Genomic DNA, 17,067 nt, shown 5'->3' on the forward strand with positions numbered 1-17,067 from the left:
CAAGTAGTATAAGTGTGTGAAGTACTTAATGTTGAATATTCCAATAACCATTGATGTTTTGATTATGAGGAATGTGTGAGGGAAAAGAAGCCCCAGAAAGTGTGAGAAAGGGAAGGATTGAAAGGAGGTCATAAAGTACAATTAATAATTCTGGAGTGAAGATGTATGCTTTCTAGGAGGTGAAATGTGGAATGTCCAATGCATAATGATGTATACTCGAGGTACTTTAACTTTTAACATATATTGGAATCATAATAAACACACAAGTATGATATGCATGAAATCTATCACAAAATAAGGGGTAAGATGTGGATTGAAAGTCTGAACATATCTGGGCATATTCTTTGTGATACATGACCTAATGATAACCTAATACACATGCCCACTGTGAAATGTAATCTGACAGTGAAACATGATATTTGGTGACAAGATCTGACCAATAGATTAAGAAAGGTATAAGGGTGTAAAAACTGTCACTCCTATAATACGCCCTACAGGCGTGGAAAAATGACCAACGCTCTCAGCATAAAAGACAGCGCACAGTTCAGTTTCTTTAGGTGTTATCACTGCTAAAAATTATTCCTGGATTTTCTGTCGACAAATAAATCCTGCTGCCCTCCGAATGCTGACTTCTCTTGGTGATTTTTTGAAGATCTGAACACGGTCAAGTCATAGACTCGGGCCTTGATTTGTAACTAAGTTTACACTTCATCACTACTTCTCTCCAATTAAGCTGATTATTTTGTAAATATCAGTGTCTCAAAAGATCTTGTACAAGGACCTTCTCTGTTTGGAACAGCCTCCCAGAAAAGGATCAAATCAAAAGTGAACACAACATTTTATTTTGTCTAATATTGTGTGACTGGCCATAGAAATAAACCTCTAATTCAAATGCTGAAATGTGATTGGCTAAAAGTGGGGATAAACCGTGGTTTAGACTTAGCTCTCCCATTAGTTGGTGTACAGATATGTCCATATCTCCTGGCACACGATTCATCCAATCCCCAGGAGCCGCACCCTGTAAAAACAACCCTCCTGCAAACTTTTCCCCGCTTTCTACCAGTTAGTATTATTCTATTATTACCTAAGATGTCATGTAGCCATTAGTGGTATCTCATAGGGAGGATTATTATGGTTTTCTCGCTCAAACAACCTTGAGATAGCAGTTTCAGTAAAATTAATTGTCACATTGTAAGAAAGTAGGAATGTGCTGTGTATCAAGGCCAAAGCTCTATCTTTGTTTTTAGTGTGTGCATGTGTAGAAGAAGCATTTTTTGTAAGCTGTAACTTTCCAGCCCCACCTGTCTGCATCCATCAGAGCTTGGAGTTAGTGCTTAGCTCCATCTCTTCCCTCTTAAAGGTCAAGCACAACTCATGGATTCATTGCACATTAAATGGTTATTATTATCAATATGATAACACTGATATGTAACATAAATTTCAGTGTTATTAGTACCTTTGTGAGATAAAAAATCCTAACACCTGTCTTCTCTGTGTAAACAGTCTGCATGTCACCTGACAACTTTTTTAAGGAATTGTTGTTTGTATTTTTATATTATAAAATGTGACAATTTTTTTTTTCCCGAAAGATAACATGTTGGCTTATTTTGCTGGAAATAGACATGGTACTCGTTACTGAACAATTGTTTTTGGTTGTGTTTTTATATTATAACATTGTGTTGAGTACTTAATAGCAGGCCACCACAGTCTGGTAATAAATAACTAGCAATAATGCTAACTAGCTATGAAAGCTCAGACTTTACTAATCATATAAACTAAATTACCCATAATTGAGGCTTTCATTTGCCTACGAAGCATCTCCAAAAAGTAGTTGCATCCTTGGTTTACAAGGGTTTAATAGCAGTTTAACATCATATTTTGCTGAAAATGTTGTTGTCCTTTCTGAAGGTTGAGGTATCCATCTGTCTCAGCGTTGTGCTGTGATGAACCGGTGATCCACACTGGGTGTCCACCTACCTCATATCGTTTGGGATAGGCTCTTGCCTGTGTAAGTATTTATTTACCTTTTCAACTGCTGTACTCTATTGGAAACTGTTTAAATACTACCACAGCTCATCTTGTACTATACCACACTTATATTCCATCCTATTTATACTGTACGATAGTGTCCATATATCATGTAAACATGTTGCACTGCTGTATTACCTGGGTTCAATAAATGTAACTGTGTAATTAGAAATTGTCTGTCTTGCAATGAACCTTTATCGTTTCACCGTGATAAAATTACAGAATGCAGACTGACTGCCAGTGTCTGTTTCACTTCTATTTTGTTCTGTTTTACTCAGAAATGATCACTTATGAGTAATAATTGGAATAACATGACCTCAAATACTTGGTGGCTGAACAGAAGCTACTACTGTCATAAGGAACTGTTAAAGTTACATTTTCCCATATGATTTTAGCCTGTTTTCCTTTGGTCATATTTTTCCCCCATCCAGAAATAACATATTTTATTTTGATGTTCATGAAATGTACAGAAGGTCTGTCACATTGTGGAAATACACTGATATTTATGACACACTTACTGGTCAATTACTACGAATAATTGACCAGTTAGTATGTAGTAATATATTTGTCAGTGTGTCCAAGTGAATGAGTTGGGTTTGATGTGGAACACCAGAAAAGCTAAAATTATGGGGACATAGATAGAAAATTCAACTTTCACAAAGAAAAAGACTTTCTGTACATTTCATTTGTATTAAATTAACATATATTATACATGGAAGATGGAAAACGTGGCTTTCACAGTTCATTCGAAACCCTGAAACTTAAACACCAGTTGGAGTCAGCTGAGAAATGTGAAAGTTATCCTGCTTTTCATCCACACAAACCGCAGCTCCTCACTTTACTTCTATCAGCTTCTTCAGACCATCACAGTTCCACAAACCTGCTGTGTTTAACTTTATCTCTGATTTCCAGCTATTATCCAGCAGTCGGCGCTGACGGTCGATCTCCTCCTGGTACTGGACGATGATTTTTTCAAACTCTATGAATATTTCTTCAGCAGCAGCAGTTAGTCGCTCGTTGATCAACTCTCTCAGATTCTGGACTGAGATCATCTTTACTTTAAGTGACACAATATTTATCCGAGACACAAAACAACCGTCTATAAAAACTTCCACACATCAGTACAGGTTAGCGATGGTTCGTCGAAGCTAACGGTAACAACGGTCACTTCCGCCGGAAGTGACCGTTCTTACTGTTAACTAAAAATAATGCTAAGAATAATAAGAATAATAATAAGAACACTAATAGTACTAATACATTATTCAAAGTCATAAAAGTAAAAAAGTAAAAGTGATGTTATTCAAAATACAACAATCTCAAAAGGGATGTTGTCTTTTTTTTTAAATGTCAGTATTAATATTGTTCATCAAGGGGCAGTTTACAGACTCAAAGTGTGCTCTAACATTAAATTAATATATTTACAATATTGTTAACAAAAACAAGTAATTATATTCCAGCAATAACAAACTGATAAAGATTTTCTGCTTCATCTTTGTTTTGTTTTTTTCAAAAGTCCACAATCATTCAAAACTTACAAGACACTTGAAATTCCAGGACCTTTTATGATACTGATTTTTATTTCACATTAAGAAAACAAAAATGAATAACTTAAAACAAACCAGAGACCAACCAACAAAAAAATATATATATGATTTAAAAATTACAAACAAGAACAGAGTGTAGTGCCAGGGACTGAATAAAGCAAAAGTAAAAATACCAAACTCCAACAATACTCCATCAACAGGAACATCTTTAACCAAAACCTAAGTAACACTAAGTATTAAAATCAACATGTATATAAAATATCAGAAGTAATATTGCCAGAAAATGGACTCTGTCAGTGTTTTACTAATAAACATGATGTTTACTGGTGAGTTAATGATGCTGTTTGATTGGGAGCTTCATTTCTTGATTTTGTTTCCAGTATCATTATCAATCAGGGGCCAGATGTGGTGAGAAAAAAGTTCATAGATGGTGGAAACTCGTGCACATACATACTTTAGATTGATAACAACAACAATGATAATAATGATAATCATCATTTTCAAGACCATATTTTTGAAAGATTTTTTGTAAATGTTTTTCCTGGCCAGTGGGGTTCTGTAGCGTCTGCCTGATGGCAGCAGCATGAAGGAGTGGTGGAGGGGATGTGAGGGGTCCTCAGTGACGAGGGTGGCTCTCCTCATCACTGAGCATCCGTACAGTTCACACAGAGAGGTTTGGGCTGTTTGAGTAATTTTACTGGCCTGATTTATTATTCGGGAAAGTTTTGTTTTGTGTTTGATGGTGAGGAAATTGAACCAGGTTGAGATGTTATGGGTGAGAATGGGTTCGAAGAGTGATTTATAAACGAGGTTTAAAATATTTTTGCTGATGTTAAAAGAACGGAGCTTTCTGAGCAGGTGGAGACGCTGCTGTGCCTTTTTGTGGACAGAGTTTGCGTGCTGGCCAAAGGACAGGCTGGTGTCAATCTCTGCCCCAAGATATTTAAAAGTCTCCACCTGCTCCACAGACAGACCGTGGATCTTCAGGGATTGGAACAGGTCTGGGCTTTTCCCTGAAGATCCACAGCATAGTTCTTTGGTCTTTAAAATATTGAGTTCCAGTGAACTTCCAGCAAAAGTTTGGACCAGGGTGTGAACCTGTTGCTGGTATTGTGTCAGGGCCTGGGTGTTGGTGATGTGTGCCACCATGGCCATGTCGTCTGCATATTTAATAAGCTTCAGTCCCTCCCTGCTACAGGTGATGTTGTTGGTATAAGCAGAGAACAGGACCAGCGACAAAACACAGCCCTGTTTTTAAAACCACTGAACTGGATTTAAAACCATTTAAAAACACATGCTGTGGTCTGTCCATTAAAAAGTCCTTTATCCATAAAATCAGTGTGGGGTGAACGTGGAGGTCAGAGAGGCGATGTAGCAGGGTGTTGTTATTTACAGTGTTAAAAGCAGCTGAAAAGTCCATGAATAAAATTCTTGTGTGTGGGTGTGTGGAGTCCAGTTGTTTAGTGACTGTATCTAAAAGAGTGAGGACTTGCATCATCAGTACCTCTTTTTGTTTTGTAGGCAAACTGGAGTGGATCCAGTTTGCCTTCAAGCTCACCCAACAGCTGATGGCATACAACTCACTCCATGCATTTGTAGAGGATGGATGTCAGGGCCACTGGTCTGTAGTCCTTCAGGTCTTTCGGTTTTGTGTTTTTGGGGATAGGAATGATGGTGGATTCCTTCCACTGTTTTGGAATGATGCCTGAGTCCAAGAGGTGCTGAAACAACCCGGTAAACACTCCACCTAGCTGGATGAAACAGTCCTTCAGTACCCTGCCCCTGAGCCTGTCTGGGCCAGTGGCTTTGTTGGGGTTTACTTTGCGTACGATGGAGGTTGCCAGGTGTTTGTTGATGGTGAGTGCTTGTGTGGGGGGACTGAGGGGTGCTGGGGTTTGACTTTTGTTAACCATTGAGAAAATTTTAGGAACAAGATGGCACCAGCATTATTTATTTTTTTTATTTATAAAATGATAAAAATACAGATTTTTGCTAACCTTGGAGAAACTTTCAGAAACAGACAAGTTTGCAGTAGGACTTTTTTTTAAATGCTAACAGTATGCATTTTTGGTAACCATGGAGACTGTGGTGCTGTGAAGCATGTGGGGAAACGTCATGACGTCAGAACGTACAGGTGTAAACACAACAGCTGAGTTTAGCAGGTTGAAAATGTTGTGGGAGACTCAGATGGTTTTAAGTTCAGAGCTGATCCGGTTTGTGAACTGATGTTCAGATGTTGTTTAAAACACAGCGTCAGATTTGAGCTGAACTGAGCTCAGCTCTCAGTGGAATCTGTCATCTAAATCCTTAAACTCCACATGTTGTTATTTCATCACTCTGAAAAGTGTTTTCAGTCTGAATCAGAGTCCGAGAGCTGTTGTGCTCTTTTATTCTGAACTGTGTCAGTGACTGTATGCTCATGCACGCATTTTGATTTCCAGTTTCTAACTTGGAGACTGTATTGTGACAGAACATCATGCGTTTGTGTGCTTATTTCTCAGACGGTCTGTTGTTGGTTGCACATGATGCTGAGGTTCAGCATGCATAATCATGACTGCGGTTTTGTGCGCCACAGCTGGTTAATGTATCAGTGTTTTATAGCGGTGATGGAGAATGTGGCATCATCTTACTACCACAGTGCACATAGTACCATTAAAAGGTCTCTGTTAATCTCTCTTTCTCTGCTTCCTCCCTCGAGTCTTCACCCAGCTCTCCTCCTCACACTCTCACTTCTTCTTTTATCTCCATCCCAAACTTCTTACGCAGCTTTTCCCCTTCCACACCTCCTCCCTCCCTCCTTATCTATTCCTCTGCTCCCTCCCCAAGACTCCTTTCTAACATCTCCCCTTCCCCTCTAACACTTCCTCCTCCTCCCAACTCACATCTCCTCCCTCCCTTATTTTCTTTTGCAATCTCCCCTCCCCAAGTGTCTCCTACTCCCTCCCTAGCTTCTCTTCCTCTAGCTCCTCCTCCTCTGTCTTTTCCACCAACTCTAGCTTGTACTCCTCCTCTAACTCCTCTCCAACTTTAGGGCCTCCTGAAGGTGAACCTCCGGCAAAATGCCCTAAAACTTGACCTTAATTAATTTTAACCACATTTTTTTGTCACTGTGTTGTAGTTTCCTCTCCAAAAACAAGGTCTGCTGGCCAACGAGGTAATTAAGATGAATCCACAGCTGCCGCATGTAAAGGTGATTTTCACAGCTTTCGATTTTATTCTTTAGACCTGCTGATTTATAATCTGAAACCTCCAATAGGAGAAGAGAAATTTTGCACTGGATTCTGCATGTTGTTTTTGCATGTTGTCTTTCAGGGCTGACTTCTGATGACTCCAGGAACCAAGACGAAAAGACACCTGAAAAAGAGAACCCCGGTAGATGAAGGGACAAGACACAGCTCCAGCAGTTAGATGACGGAGGACGGAACCCACCAGAAGAGAACGATGCTCAGAGATGAGGAGCCTGGAGAAGCAGGATGCACTGGTAATTGAAAATGTGCTTTAGTCAGAATGACCCTGCAGATACTGCATGCTGACACAAGTATTTAGTATATAGTACATAGCTGTCTAATTTATGTCAGAATCAATTAAAAAATATATCTTTGTGTTTTTTGTTCTTCGCAGATCTTTCCACAACGACCCCCCCTGAAGAATCGCCCCCTTATCCTGGTGGAGGCTTTATGTGTCCCTGTGATCCTAGGAATTGTGCTGTCAGGGACAGTAGCCCCAAATCTCCAAAGTGAGCTGGTCCCAGACCAAGAGCGCTTCACAAAACCTGAATGAATTTGACGACAAGGAACAGCAAACAAGACCCCTTTTGGAGCTGAGTGAAAAGAAGTGGAGCTGGTGTGGGAGGTGGAGCAGTAGTTCTAATGGAGGAGTCTGAGAGACATCATTCAACAGGTAAGAACACCACTCTCTCACATTTCACATCATCGGCTCACTGAGTAGAAGAATCGCCAAAGGACACCATGTTTTGTGTCCTTTAAAAAATATATCCAATAAGAGGAGATAAATTTGACACCAGATTCGGTCACGTTGTTTCTTTGTCTTTTCTTTCAGCACCGACTTCTGATGACTCATGAACCCAAGAAGAAAAGACGAGTGGACGGAGGACCCCAGTAGACCAAGAGAAGAGACACAGTTCCAGGAGTTGCATAAAGACGACAGACTGAGCCCACCAGAAGGGAACCCAGAGATGAGGAACAGTCTGCGATGAGAAACATAAATGACTTTCTAGGGAGCTTGATGCACTGGTAATTTAAAACATGCTTTAATAAGAATGACCCTGCAGTTACTGCATACATACAGAAGTGTTTAATGTACAACCATCTGACAGAATGTAGTTATTTATGCCAGAATGAGCTGAAAAATATATATTCATGTGTTTTCTTCCTCAGAGCTGCCACCATGACACCAAGTAATTTCAAAAAACAATCAGAGACAAAGGAAAAGTCCCAAAGAAGAAGGAAATGAGCAACAGAAGCAAGATGAGAAAAGAAATGACCGAAACGGATCCAGGACCAGAACATGAGATGACAAATAACACAAGCTAAGTCCATGAAGCAAACTGACTCATTAGATATTTCATATGCTCTGTTTTTGTTCTCTTTCGAACTCTCTCCAAGACCCACAACAACAAGAAGGATCAGAGCAGAACAAGGAACCAGATGTGGAACAATGAGCAAAGAATCCCTGTCACAGAGAAATACAAGGTGAGACAAAGAAGAAATTCACTTCATTCATGTTTTAATATTTTGTGTATCCATCTCTTTGTCCTGTAGAGGGTTTAGCTGGAGGTCATCGGTCCATCACAGAGAACAGAAAGCGACACAAAACTGTCGATGCTTGCACTGACACGTGTGACCATTTTAGAATCCCAGTTAACCTGAATGTGTTTGGATTAGAGGAGGAATCCAGAGAAAACTCCTGCAGTCAGAGAGAGAACATGAACTCCACACATGAAGAACGAGCCGACCAGCAGGTTGGTGTGAGTTCTAACACTGCAGCACCCAACCAAATACAATACAATACAATACAGTACAATAACTTTATTAATCCCCGAAGGGAAATTCAGTTGTCTGGGTTCTCATCTGTTTACTTTAGAATTAAATAGTCTAATTGCTGATGGTAAGAAAGGTTTTCTGAATCTTTCAGTCCTGCAGCGCAGGCATAGGAGCCGTCCACCACCGATGTTTTGTTGTTCACTGAGGCAGATATGAAGTGGATGATCCATGTTTGTCAGAATAGCCTCCATCTTGCTCAGTGCACATCTCTCCACCTCATCCTCCAATGTGTTCAATCTGATTCCAACCACAGAGCCAGCTTTTTTAATCCATTTGTTCAGATGCCTTGCATCCTTGTTTTTTTATACTGCCTCCCCAGCAGACTGCAGCATAAAACAGGACACTTGCTACCACAGACTGATAAAACATCTGCAGCATCTTACTGCAGATGTCTAATGATCGAAGTCTTCTGAGGCAAAAAAGTCGACTCTGGCCCTTTTTGTAGATGAAGTCTATGTTTTTAGACCAGTCTAACTTATTATCAAGGTGGACACCTAAATATTTATACGATGTCACCACCTCGATGTCCACGCCACAAGTGTTCACTGGCTGAAAATGGGGTTTGGATCTGCGGAGATCTATGATCATTTCCTTTGTCTTTCAGGCATTGAGTAGCAGGCAGTTCTTGTGACTCCAGTTACTGAAGACACTCATCAGATCCCTGTATTCAGCTTCATGTCCATTTCTGTTACATGCCACGATAGCAGTGTCATCAGAGTATTTCTGGATGTGGCAGGACTCAGTGCTGTATTTGAAGTCTGATGTATACAGTGTGAACAGGAATGGAGCCAGGACTGTTCCTTGTGGATTGGATGGAGTTGAATGCGTTTGAAAAATCAAAGAACATGATTCTCACATAAACTCCAGGTTCAAACTGCAGTGAATCGAGTTTGTCTTTGACCTTAAGCCTCAGTAGGCATAGAGTCAACCGCTCCACAGTTTTCATGATGTGTGAGGTAAGGGCAATAGGTCTGTAGTCGTTTAGTTCAGTCGGACATTTGATTTTTGGTACTGGTACAATACAGGATGCTTTCCATAGAACAGGCACCCGCCCCAGCTGTAGACTCAGGTTGAAGATCCTGTGGAGAGGTTGACACAGTTGTGCAGCACAGTCTTTAAGCAGCCTTGGACACACACCATCTGGGCCAGCTGCCTTCCCAGAGCAAAGTATCCCAAGCTCCAGCATCACGCCTGTTTCTGTGACAGAGAAGGGTACAGGTGCTAGAAGGGAAGTGGCTGCAGCTATGGAGACATGTGTAGGAGACGGTAGAGGAGAAGGAGGAGGTATAGTGGGGATTTCCATATGTTGAGGAGAAGAAGGAGGAGCAGCAGCGGAAGTAGGTGTGTCCACAGTGTCAGATCTTTTGAAGAACAGGTTGAGTTCATCAGCTCTTTCCACATCACCCACTATTGGCTCCCTTTTCTTTTTATTGCTATGTCCAGAGATGGTACTGATTCCTCTCCACACATCACGGATGTTGCTGTGTTGAAAATTCCTCTCTATCTTCTTTTAGTATTCTAGCGTTGCCATCTTCAGTCTCCTCTTCAACTCATGTTGTACTTCTTTGAGTCGTTCTTTGTCACCGTCTCTAAAAGCTTTTTTTCTGGTTGAGGATTACCTTTATGTCGCTTGTGATCCAGAGTTTGTTATTAGGGAAACAGTGAACAGTCTTTGCAGGTATGACTGTGTCTTTACAGAAGTTGATATACTCAGTAAAACAATCAACCTGTCTGTCAATGTTCATACTGTCCTCATATGTTTCCAGCAGCACATTCCAGTCTGTTGATTCAAAGCAGTCCCTTAGAGCTTCACTAGCTTGAGGAGTCCATCTTCTGATTTTGACTTTAGTTGCAGGCTGTCTCAGCACACAAGGTTTGTAACAGGTCTGCAGATAAACCAAGTTATGATCTGACCTGCCCAGTGGTAGTAAGGCAGTAGCTCTGTAAGCTTCTTTGACATTGGCATACAGCAGGCCTAGGGTTTTATTTTCTCTGGTAGTGCAGTTAACAAACTGTGTAAATCCGGTCAGGTGAGAGGAAAGGCTGACATGATTGAAATCTCCTGATATTATTACAAGTGCCTCAGGATGTTGGGTCTGTATCCTAGCAACAGTATCATGCAAAACATCACACAGATCCAAGTCAGTTGCCTCGGGTGGAATGTATACAAGTATTGTTATGATATGACTGAACTCCCTTGGAACATAATATGGCTGAAGAGCAACTGCCAACAGTTCAATATCTGGACAACACAATTTCTCCTTAACAGTTATATGTGAGGAGTTATACCATCTCTGGTTAACAGATAAAGCCAGACCCCCTTATTTCTTCTTGCCATTAGCTTTAGCATCTCTGTCTGACCTTATGAGAGTGAAGCCAGGTAGATCCACAGTTGAGTCTGAGTTGTTTTGATTCAACCAGGTTTCAGTAAAACACAGGAGACTGCATTACAGCATGTTTTGTCAGTCTTCACCAATGTCTCCAGCTCGTCACTTTTGTTTGGCAAAGAGTTGACGTTTCCCATGACGACTGATGGAAGAAAGGGCTTATATCTCCATTTCCTAGCCTTCACCTTTGCACCAGCACGGCAACCATGAAAACACCTCAAGATGTCCACTGGAATTGGATGTTGCTGTCCAGATTTGTTCTGTCTCAATGAAAGAAGCTCCTCTCTTGAATAAACTCTTCTCCGAGCAGAAACCTCCATCAGCAGCTGACGAATCACAACAAAATGTGAAAGAATACAGCAAAAATACAGCAAAAACTTAAAACAGTTAAGAAACACCAAACTCTGCAGCCACTTTCAGAGGTGCAGATTCCGGAATATACGTAGTACAGTTGTCTGAGTCCCTACTTTTCTTACCACACTGAGGCAGCAAAAGAAATGGTCAGACGAGCCCCAGGGTGAGGAAAGATAGAAGAATCGGCCCCAAGACGAGGTGAGGAAGACGACGAGGAACAGCTTAAAACAGTGAAGAAGACGACAGAACCAGGAAGAGGGAAAACGAAAATGAAGAAGAGCTCTGGATAAGAATAAGACAGGTAAGCTCCCAAATTAAAATGTTCCTACAAGTTCTGTTGAAATTATTAAGAAGACATTCTGTCAGTCGAGGTCTGACTTCAGAGAAAATCCTGATGTCTCTGTATGACTTTATACTCCAGACTGCATCACTTCTGTGTCTGTTAACATTTGTACTGTTTGTGTGTTTCAGCTTCGGACAAGAGCAGATACCAAACTGATGCTGGACTGATGCTGGACTGATGCTGGACTGAGACTGGACTGAGACTGGACTCAAAGGAGAAAAAAAAAGGAGAAAAAGCCTCAAATAAAAGGCCTGTATTTGTTTCTACCTTTTCCATTATAGGCTCTTCTTTAAGAGTAGATTTTACAGAAACATATTTTATGGCTGGAAAATCAGAATAGCCAAAAACAAACAAAACCAAGCAAAGAAACAGCACTATTTTAAAACCATTGGATATCTCTCACGTAGACAAAATGTATTTGAATATTTTACTGTTTGTTTGAAAACTTGGGATAAATACACAGAATGGTAAAGTGACTGATTACATAGAAATGCTGCACATCATAATATTAATAAAAATGAAAATATCCCTCATTATTTGGCCATATAAAAGTTTCTACAGTGGTTTAATATATGCAGTCTTGTAGTAATTTTTAACGTGTAAATATATAATTGGAACGTAATGTTGATGAGCAGAGTTGGAATTCTGTGAAGGTGGTTGTAAACAATTCTACAGCGTTTATCAATTTAACTTATTCATTCTAATTCCCACAAACTCCTTCAAGACCGAATAATATTTCTGTGGGATTTTAATCAGTTTTTGTCTAAACTGGAAGGAGTCTTTTCTTTCTGATCGTTTATCTGTGTGATACTCAACTTATAGCTCAGGAAGCAGGTTTGAAAAGCCTGTTATGTTTTTAACAATCACCAAAACCACTGAGCTGATCAGAGCTCGAAACTGCAAAACCAAAACAATCATTAGATTTTAGCTTTCCTTCGCCCCTTGAACTGCTTACCTATGTGTTTAACTAAATCTAAGTTTAAAGCTGTGAACTTCCATCATAATCACCTCATTCTGTCTTATTTAAGTATGTAACACACAAAAATCTGTTTTAAATAATAATGATTAACTTCTATTAGTAATCACTTGTGTTTATGCTGCCTGTCAGTATAAAAAATGTTTGAAGATGTAAAGCTGATACCATTTAACTGAGTGTAGTTTGTTGGTTGAACATAATTTTATTAAAAGCTGTCTATGTCAGACTGATCACAATCACCATACCTCTCTACCTCTTCTGTCCCTCTCAACCCACCGGCCAGCAGGCAGATGGTTCCCCCACATAAAGAGCCAGGTTCTGCTCAAGGTTTCTTCCCTGTTAAAAGGGTGTTTTTCTTGCCACTGTCGCCTTAGGCCTTGCTCTGGGGGTTCAGGCATAGCGTTGGCAACACTTAAACCATCGTTCCAGTTTCAAGCAAATTGAATAAGTGCTGTGGTATGACTGTCTTTTGGCTGCAGGTTCTGGGTCAGTCCTGCATTTTTCACCAGTTTGTATCCACAGTTTTCAGAGCAGGTTTCATCTGTACAGTATTTAAGAGTCTAAACAGGAGTTTCAACTAAATCCACAGTTAAACTGAAATAATAAACACTTCAGCTGGGCTCTAAAAAGTTATTCAAGGGACCTATAGTCTGTCAAAAAAAAATGCATGGCTACGAGATAAAAATTCATTTCTTCCGATTTAGATCAACCTTTTAGAGTGACACCTGAGGAGATCACCTGTCCCAGCAGGTGAGTGTGGAAGTTGGAAATACGCTAAATAGAAATGACTCAACACAAAGCTACATTTGGATGAGAAATGGTGACATCTGAGTGGTTTCAGAGGCAAAGAGCAGGACGACATGTTAATTAATGGTGAATGTCACACACAAAACCTGTAGAACGGGAATGTTTTGGTTTCATAAAACAAATCTCCTGTTAAGCAAATACATCTCAGATTCATTCCTGCATCTACATTTTAATCTAGTATTTTCTATTTTGATGAACTACAGAATAATTTGCAGTGTTTTGTTGATTTTGTTGTTATGACATCACACATGACATCACACTCTTTGTGATGTCACGTGTGATGTCATAATGGCACCACACATGACATCACAATTTTTGTGATGTCATGTGTGATGTCATAATGGCCAGAAAGTCTATAAATACGTTTGTAAACCTGGATTCAACTCACAATTTCACAAAAGGTGCGTGAACGTTGGCGATTTTTCAAAGCTGCCAAAACGCAATTTGATAAAATGTCGGCACGCCTGAACAAGATTTTGGAGAGTATTGTGGATCTGGACGAAGAGCAAAGCGAGTCTGTAGTCAGAAGCTCAGAAAGATGTCCTTCAGCAGGAAGGCCTTCTGAGTCTGTGTCTACAGTCAACTCCAGGGAAACTTGTGAAAAAGTTTCCAAACAGACGGTCCATGAAGAGTCTGAGTCCGATGACAGATCCTCCCATCAAGAACCAGCGACTGAACTGGTCTCTGCTCCTGAACCCGCCACTTCCCAGGTCAGAAAAGAATCACATTCTTCGCTCTACTTGTCCCCCGAAGAAAAGGATGTCGTCGGCGCTCTGCTGCTGAAGGCGATGGCAAAATTCCTCTGTAAATCCAAGGGGTTAGTCACCTCAGAGGAACTCCAGCTCATCCTGAAGCAACTGTTGATCCTTCTGGATGAACGCTACCTGTCACCTGACTTCATCACAAAAATAACCCAGGAGATGGACAAAATATCGAAGGCCATGGCGAAGGACCTTGAAAGGATGTTTGGCTCTGCAGAAAAGCTGCTGGAGGCAGCGACGACTGCAAAAGATGAATCTTTTAAGGATGCTGTGTGGATGGTTTTGCAGGTTAATTTAGAAGCCATCCCTCGACCAGACAATTTGAGATCTAGAGTCTCTAGGTTCTTCTTAGCGGTGAGAAGATATCAATTTTCCAAGGCTGCCAAAACGCAATTTGATAAAATGTCGGCATGCCTGTACAGGTTTTGTGAGAGCATTGTGGATCTGGAGGACGAGCAAAACGAGTATGTAGTCAGAAGGTCAGAAGAGTCTGAGTCTGATAACAGATCCTCCCATCAAGAACCAGCGACTGAACTGGTCTCTGCTCCTGAACCCGCCACTTCCCAGGTCAGAAAAGAATCACATTCTTCGCTCTACTTGTCCCCCGAAGAAAAGGACGTCGTCAGCGCTCTGCTGCTGAAGGCGATGGTCAAATTCCTCTGTAAATCCAGGGCGTTAGTCACCACAGAGGAACTCCAGCTCATCCTGAAGCAACTGTTGATCCTTCTGGATGAACGCTACCTGTCACCTGACTTCATCACAAAAATAACCCAGGAGACGGATGAAATATCGAAGGCCATGGCGAAGGACCTTGAAAGGATGTTTGGCTCTGCAGAAAAGCTGCTGGAGGCAGCGATGACTGCAAAAGATGAATCTTTTAAGGAAGCTGTGTGGATGGTTTTGCAGGTTAATTTAGAAGCCATCCCTCGACCAGACAATTTGAGATCTAGAGTCTCTAGGTTCTTCGTAGCGGTGAGAAGAAACTATCGCCGTTTGAAGAGGAGCTGGGTGGGAGTTAACATCATAGCGATTACAATATTTATCCTTTTTTTTATATCCACATTTCGTTTGTGAGAAAATCACAGTATAGATAAGTCCTTTATTTCTCCCCACGCCAGGGGAAATTGACATTGTTACAGCAGCTTATGTAGCAATAGGTGTAGTAATAGGAAAAAAATAATAATAGAACAGTAGTAATAATTTTTACAATATGTACAGGGATGAGAAATGAGGACGAAATAGTACAGTATTGACATACTGTAAGACAAGAATCACAGTGGCTTAAAAAAAAATAAAGCGCCACCATGAAGGTCATATTTTGTAGTTAAAATAAAAATAAAATAATAAAAATCATAAAACCAGAATATTTTTTCTCTTTGTTGACTGTGTGCTGCAGCTTCTCATGAATTCTTTCTTCTTCTCACTTGTTCTGAGTGACTTTAACAGACTTTTCTAACAGACCTTTTTTATATTTGTAACTTCTGCTGAAGACAACAGATTAATGTGGGTCTTATTGAATAAAGTATGTCAGTGTCTGAACTCAGCTGCTCTGATCCTCACGTGATTATTCCGGAAGCGTCTCTCTGTGACATCACACTGGGAGCTGTGCCACTCACACCATCTAGCAACAGCCAAACAACAAGCCAGAAACCGAAGATGTTTATCGTCTTCAAACTCAACCATGAATTCATTTTTTTTTCAGCAGAAAAAAATTCAGAACAAAACAGATTAGCTTCCATATAATAAATGATAAATAAATACATTTTCCACTTGTTCTATTGGCAGTTTTTTTCACTTATTTCAAGGTAAAAGTTCCTTGAAATAAGTTTTTTTTGTTGTTTTGAGAGGAGCATTTTTTCCAGTGCTTCTCAACTTTTAAGGTTTGTGACTCTCACAAATAAACAAATACACCACCGTTCAAAAATTTGGGGTCATCCAGACAATTCCATGTTTTCCATGAAAACTCACACTTTTATTCATGTGCTAGCATATCTGCAAAAGGGTTTTCTAATCATCAATGAGCCTTTCAACACCATTAACTAACACGATGTAGCATTAGAACACAGGAGTGGAGGAGGAAAATGTTCCTCTGTACAGCTATGGAGATATTCCATTAAAAATCAACAATAGTGATCTGCCCCAAAAAAAACAGTTAAAAACTTTAAAATTGTGCATACGTATATATCAAATTTAATAGAAGGGCTATAAATATGTAAAACAATGTATGAATTGAACGTCAAACAATATTTTCCATAAAAAGCTGCCGACACTGGAAAAAAATGCTCCTCTCAAAACAAGAAAAAAAAATTATTTCAAGGAACTTTTACCTTGAAATAAGTGAAAAAAAAATCTGCTAATAGAACAAGTGAAAAATGGCTTGGTAAGATTTCTTGAAATAAGATATGATATTTAGAATATTGAGATCTTAAAATTAGCTGGGAAACTTATTTAAAGCTATATTTGCCAGGATTGTCAAGCTTAGGTGTCTTAACCCTCCTGTTGTCCTCATTTTCAGCACCAAAAAATATTGTTGCCTTGTCTGAAAAAAATCCCAAAATTCAGCAAAAATTTCCCCAAATTTATAAAAAAAATTTGTAAAATCTTCAGGAAGAAAATTCCTTAAAATCTTCCCTTAAAAGTTTTATTTTAAAAAAAAATCCCCAAATTTGGCAAGAAATAAAAATTTTTTAAAAATTAAAGAAATCTAAAAATTGCAAATAGTTTCAAAAAAATGAATAAAAACTTTCAAAAAAAATCACAAAAATATCTAAAGTGATTCCATATATATATATGTAAAAGTTGTA

At 39.7% G+C, this 17,067-nt stretch overlaps 1 protein-coding gene across 1 annotated transcript; it reads left to right on the forward strand.

Annotated features, from left to right (window-relative positions):
* Positions 1–5,495: 5,495 nt before the first annotated feature.
* Positions 5,496–16,958, forward strand: LOC118470931 (uncharacterized). The gene is made up of 8 exons (XM_055012899.1): positions 5,496–6,762; positions 6,885–7,053; positions 7,194–7,472; positions 7,632–7,825; positions 7,970–8,284; positions 8,477–8,553; positions 11,201–11,677; positions 11,848–16,958. The coding sequence occupies exon 8, from the start codon at positions 13,955–13,957 to the stop codon at positions 15,335–15,337; it is 1,383 nt and encodes a 460-aa protein (XP_054868874.1). The 5' UTR covers positions 5,496–6,762; positions 6,885–7,053; positions 7,194–7,472; positions 7,632–7,825; positions 7,970–8,284; positions 8,477–8,553; positions 11,201–11,677; positions 11,848–13,954; the 3' UTR covers positions 15,338–16,958.
* The last annotated feature ends 109 nt before the right edge of the window (positions 16,959–17,067 follow it).

Source organism: Amphiprion ocellaris, chromosome 1, assembly GCF_022539595.1.
Source record: "Amphiprion ocellaris isolate individual 3 ecotype Okinawa chromosome 1, ASM2253959v1, whole genome shotgun sequence".
In the NCBI taxonomy this organism is placed as follows: Eukaryota; Metazoa; Chordata; class Actinopteri; family Pomacentridae; genus Amphiprion; species Amphiprion ocellaris.

Coding starts and splice junctions, on each gene's coding strand:
- LOC118470931 (XM_055012899.1), top strand. CDS start 13,955: ATGTCGGCACGCCTGAACAAGATTTTGGAGAGTATTGTGGATCTGGAC.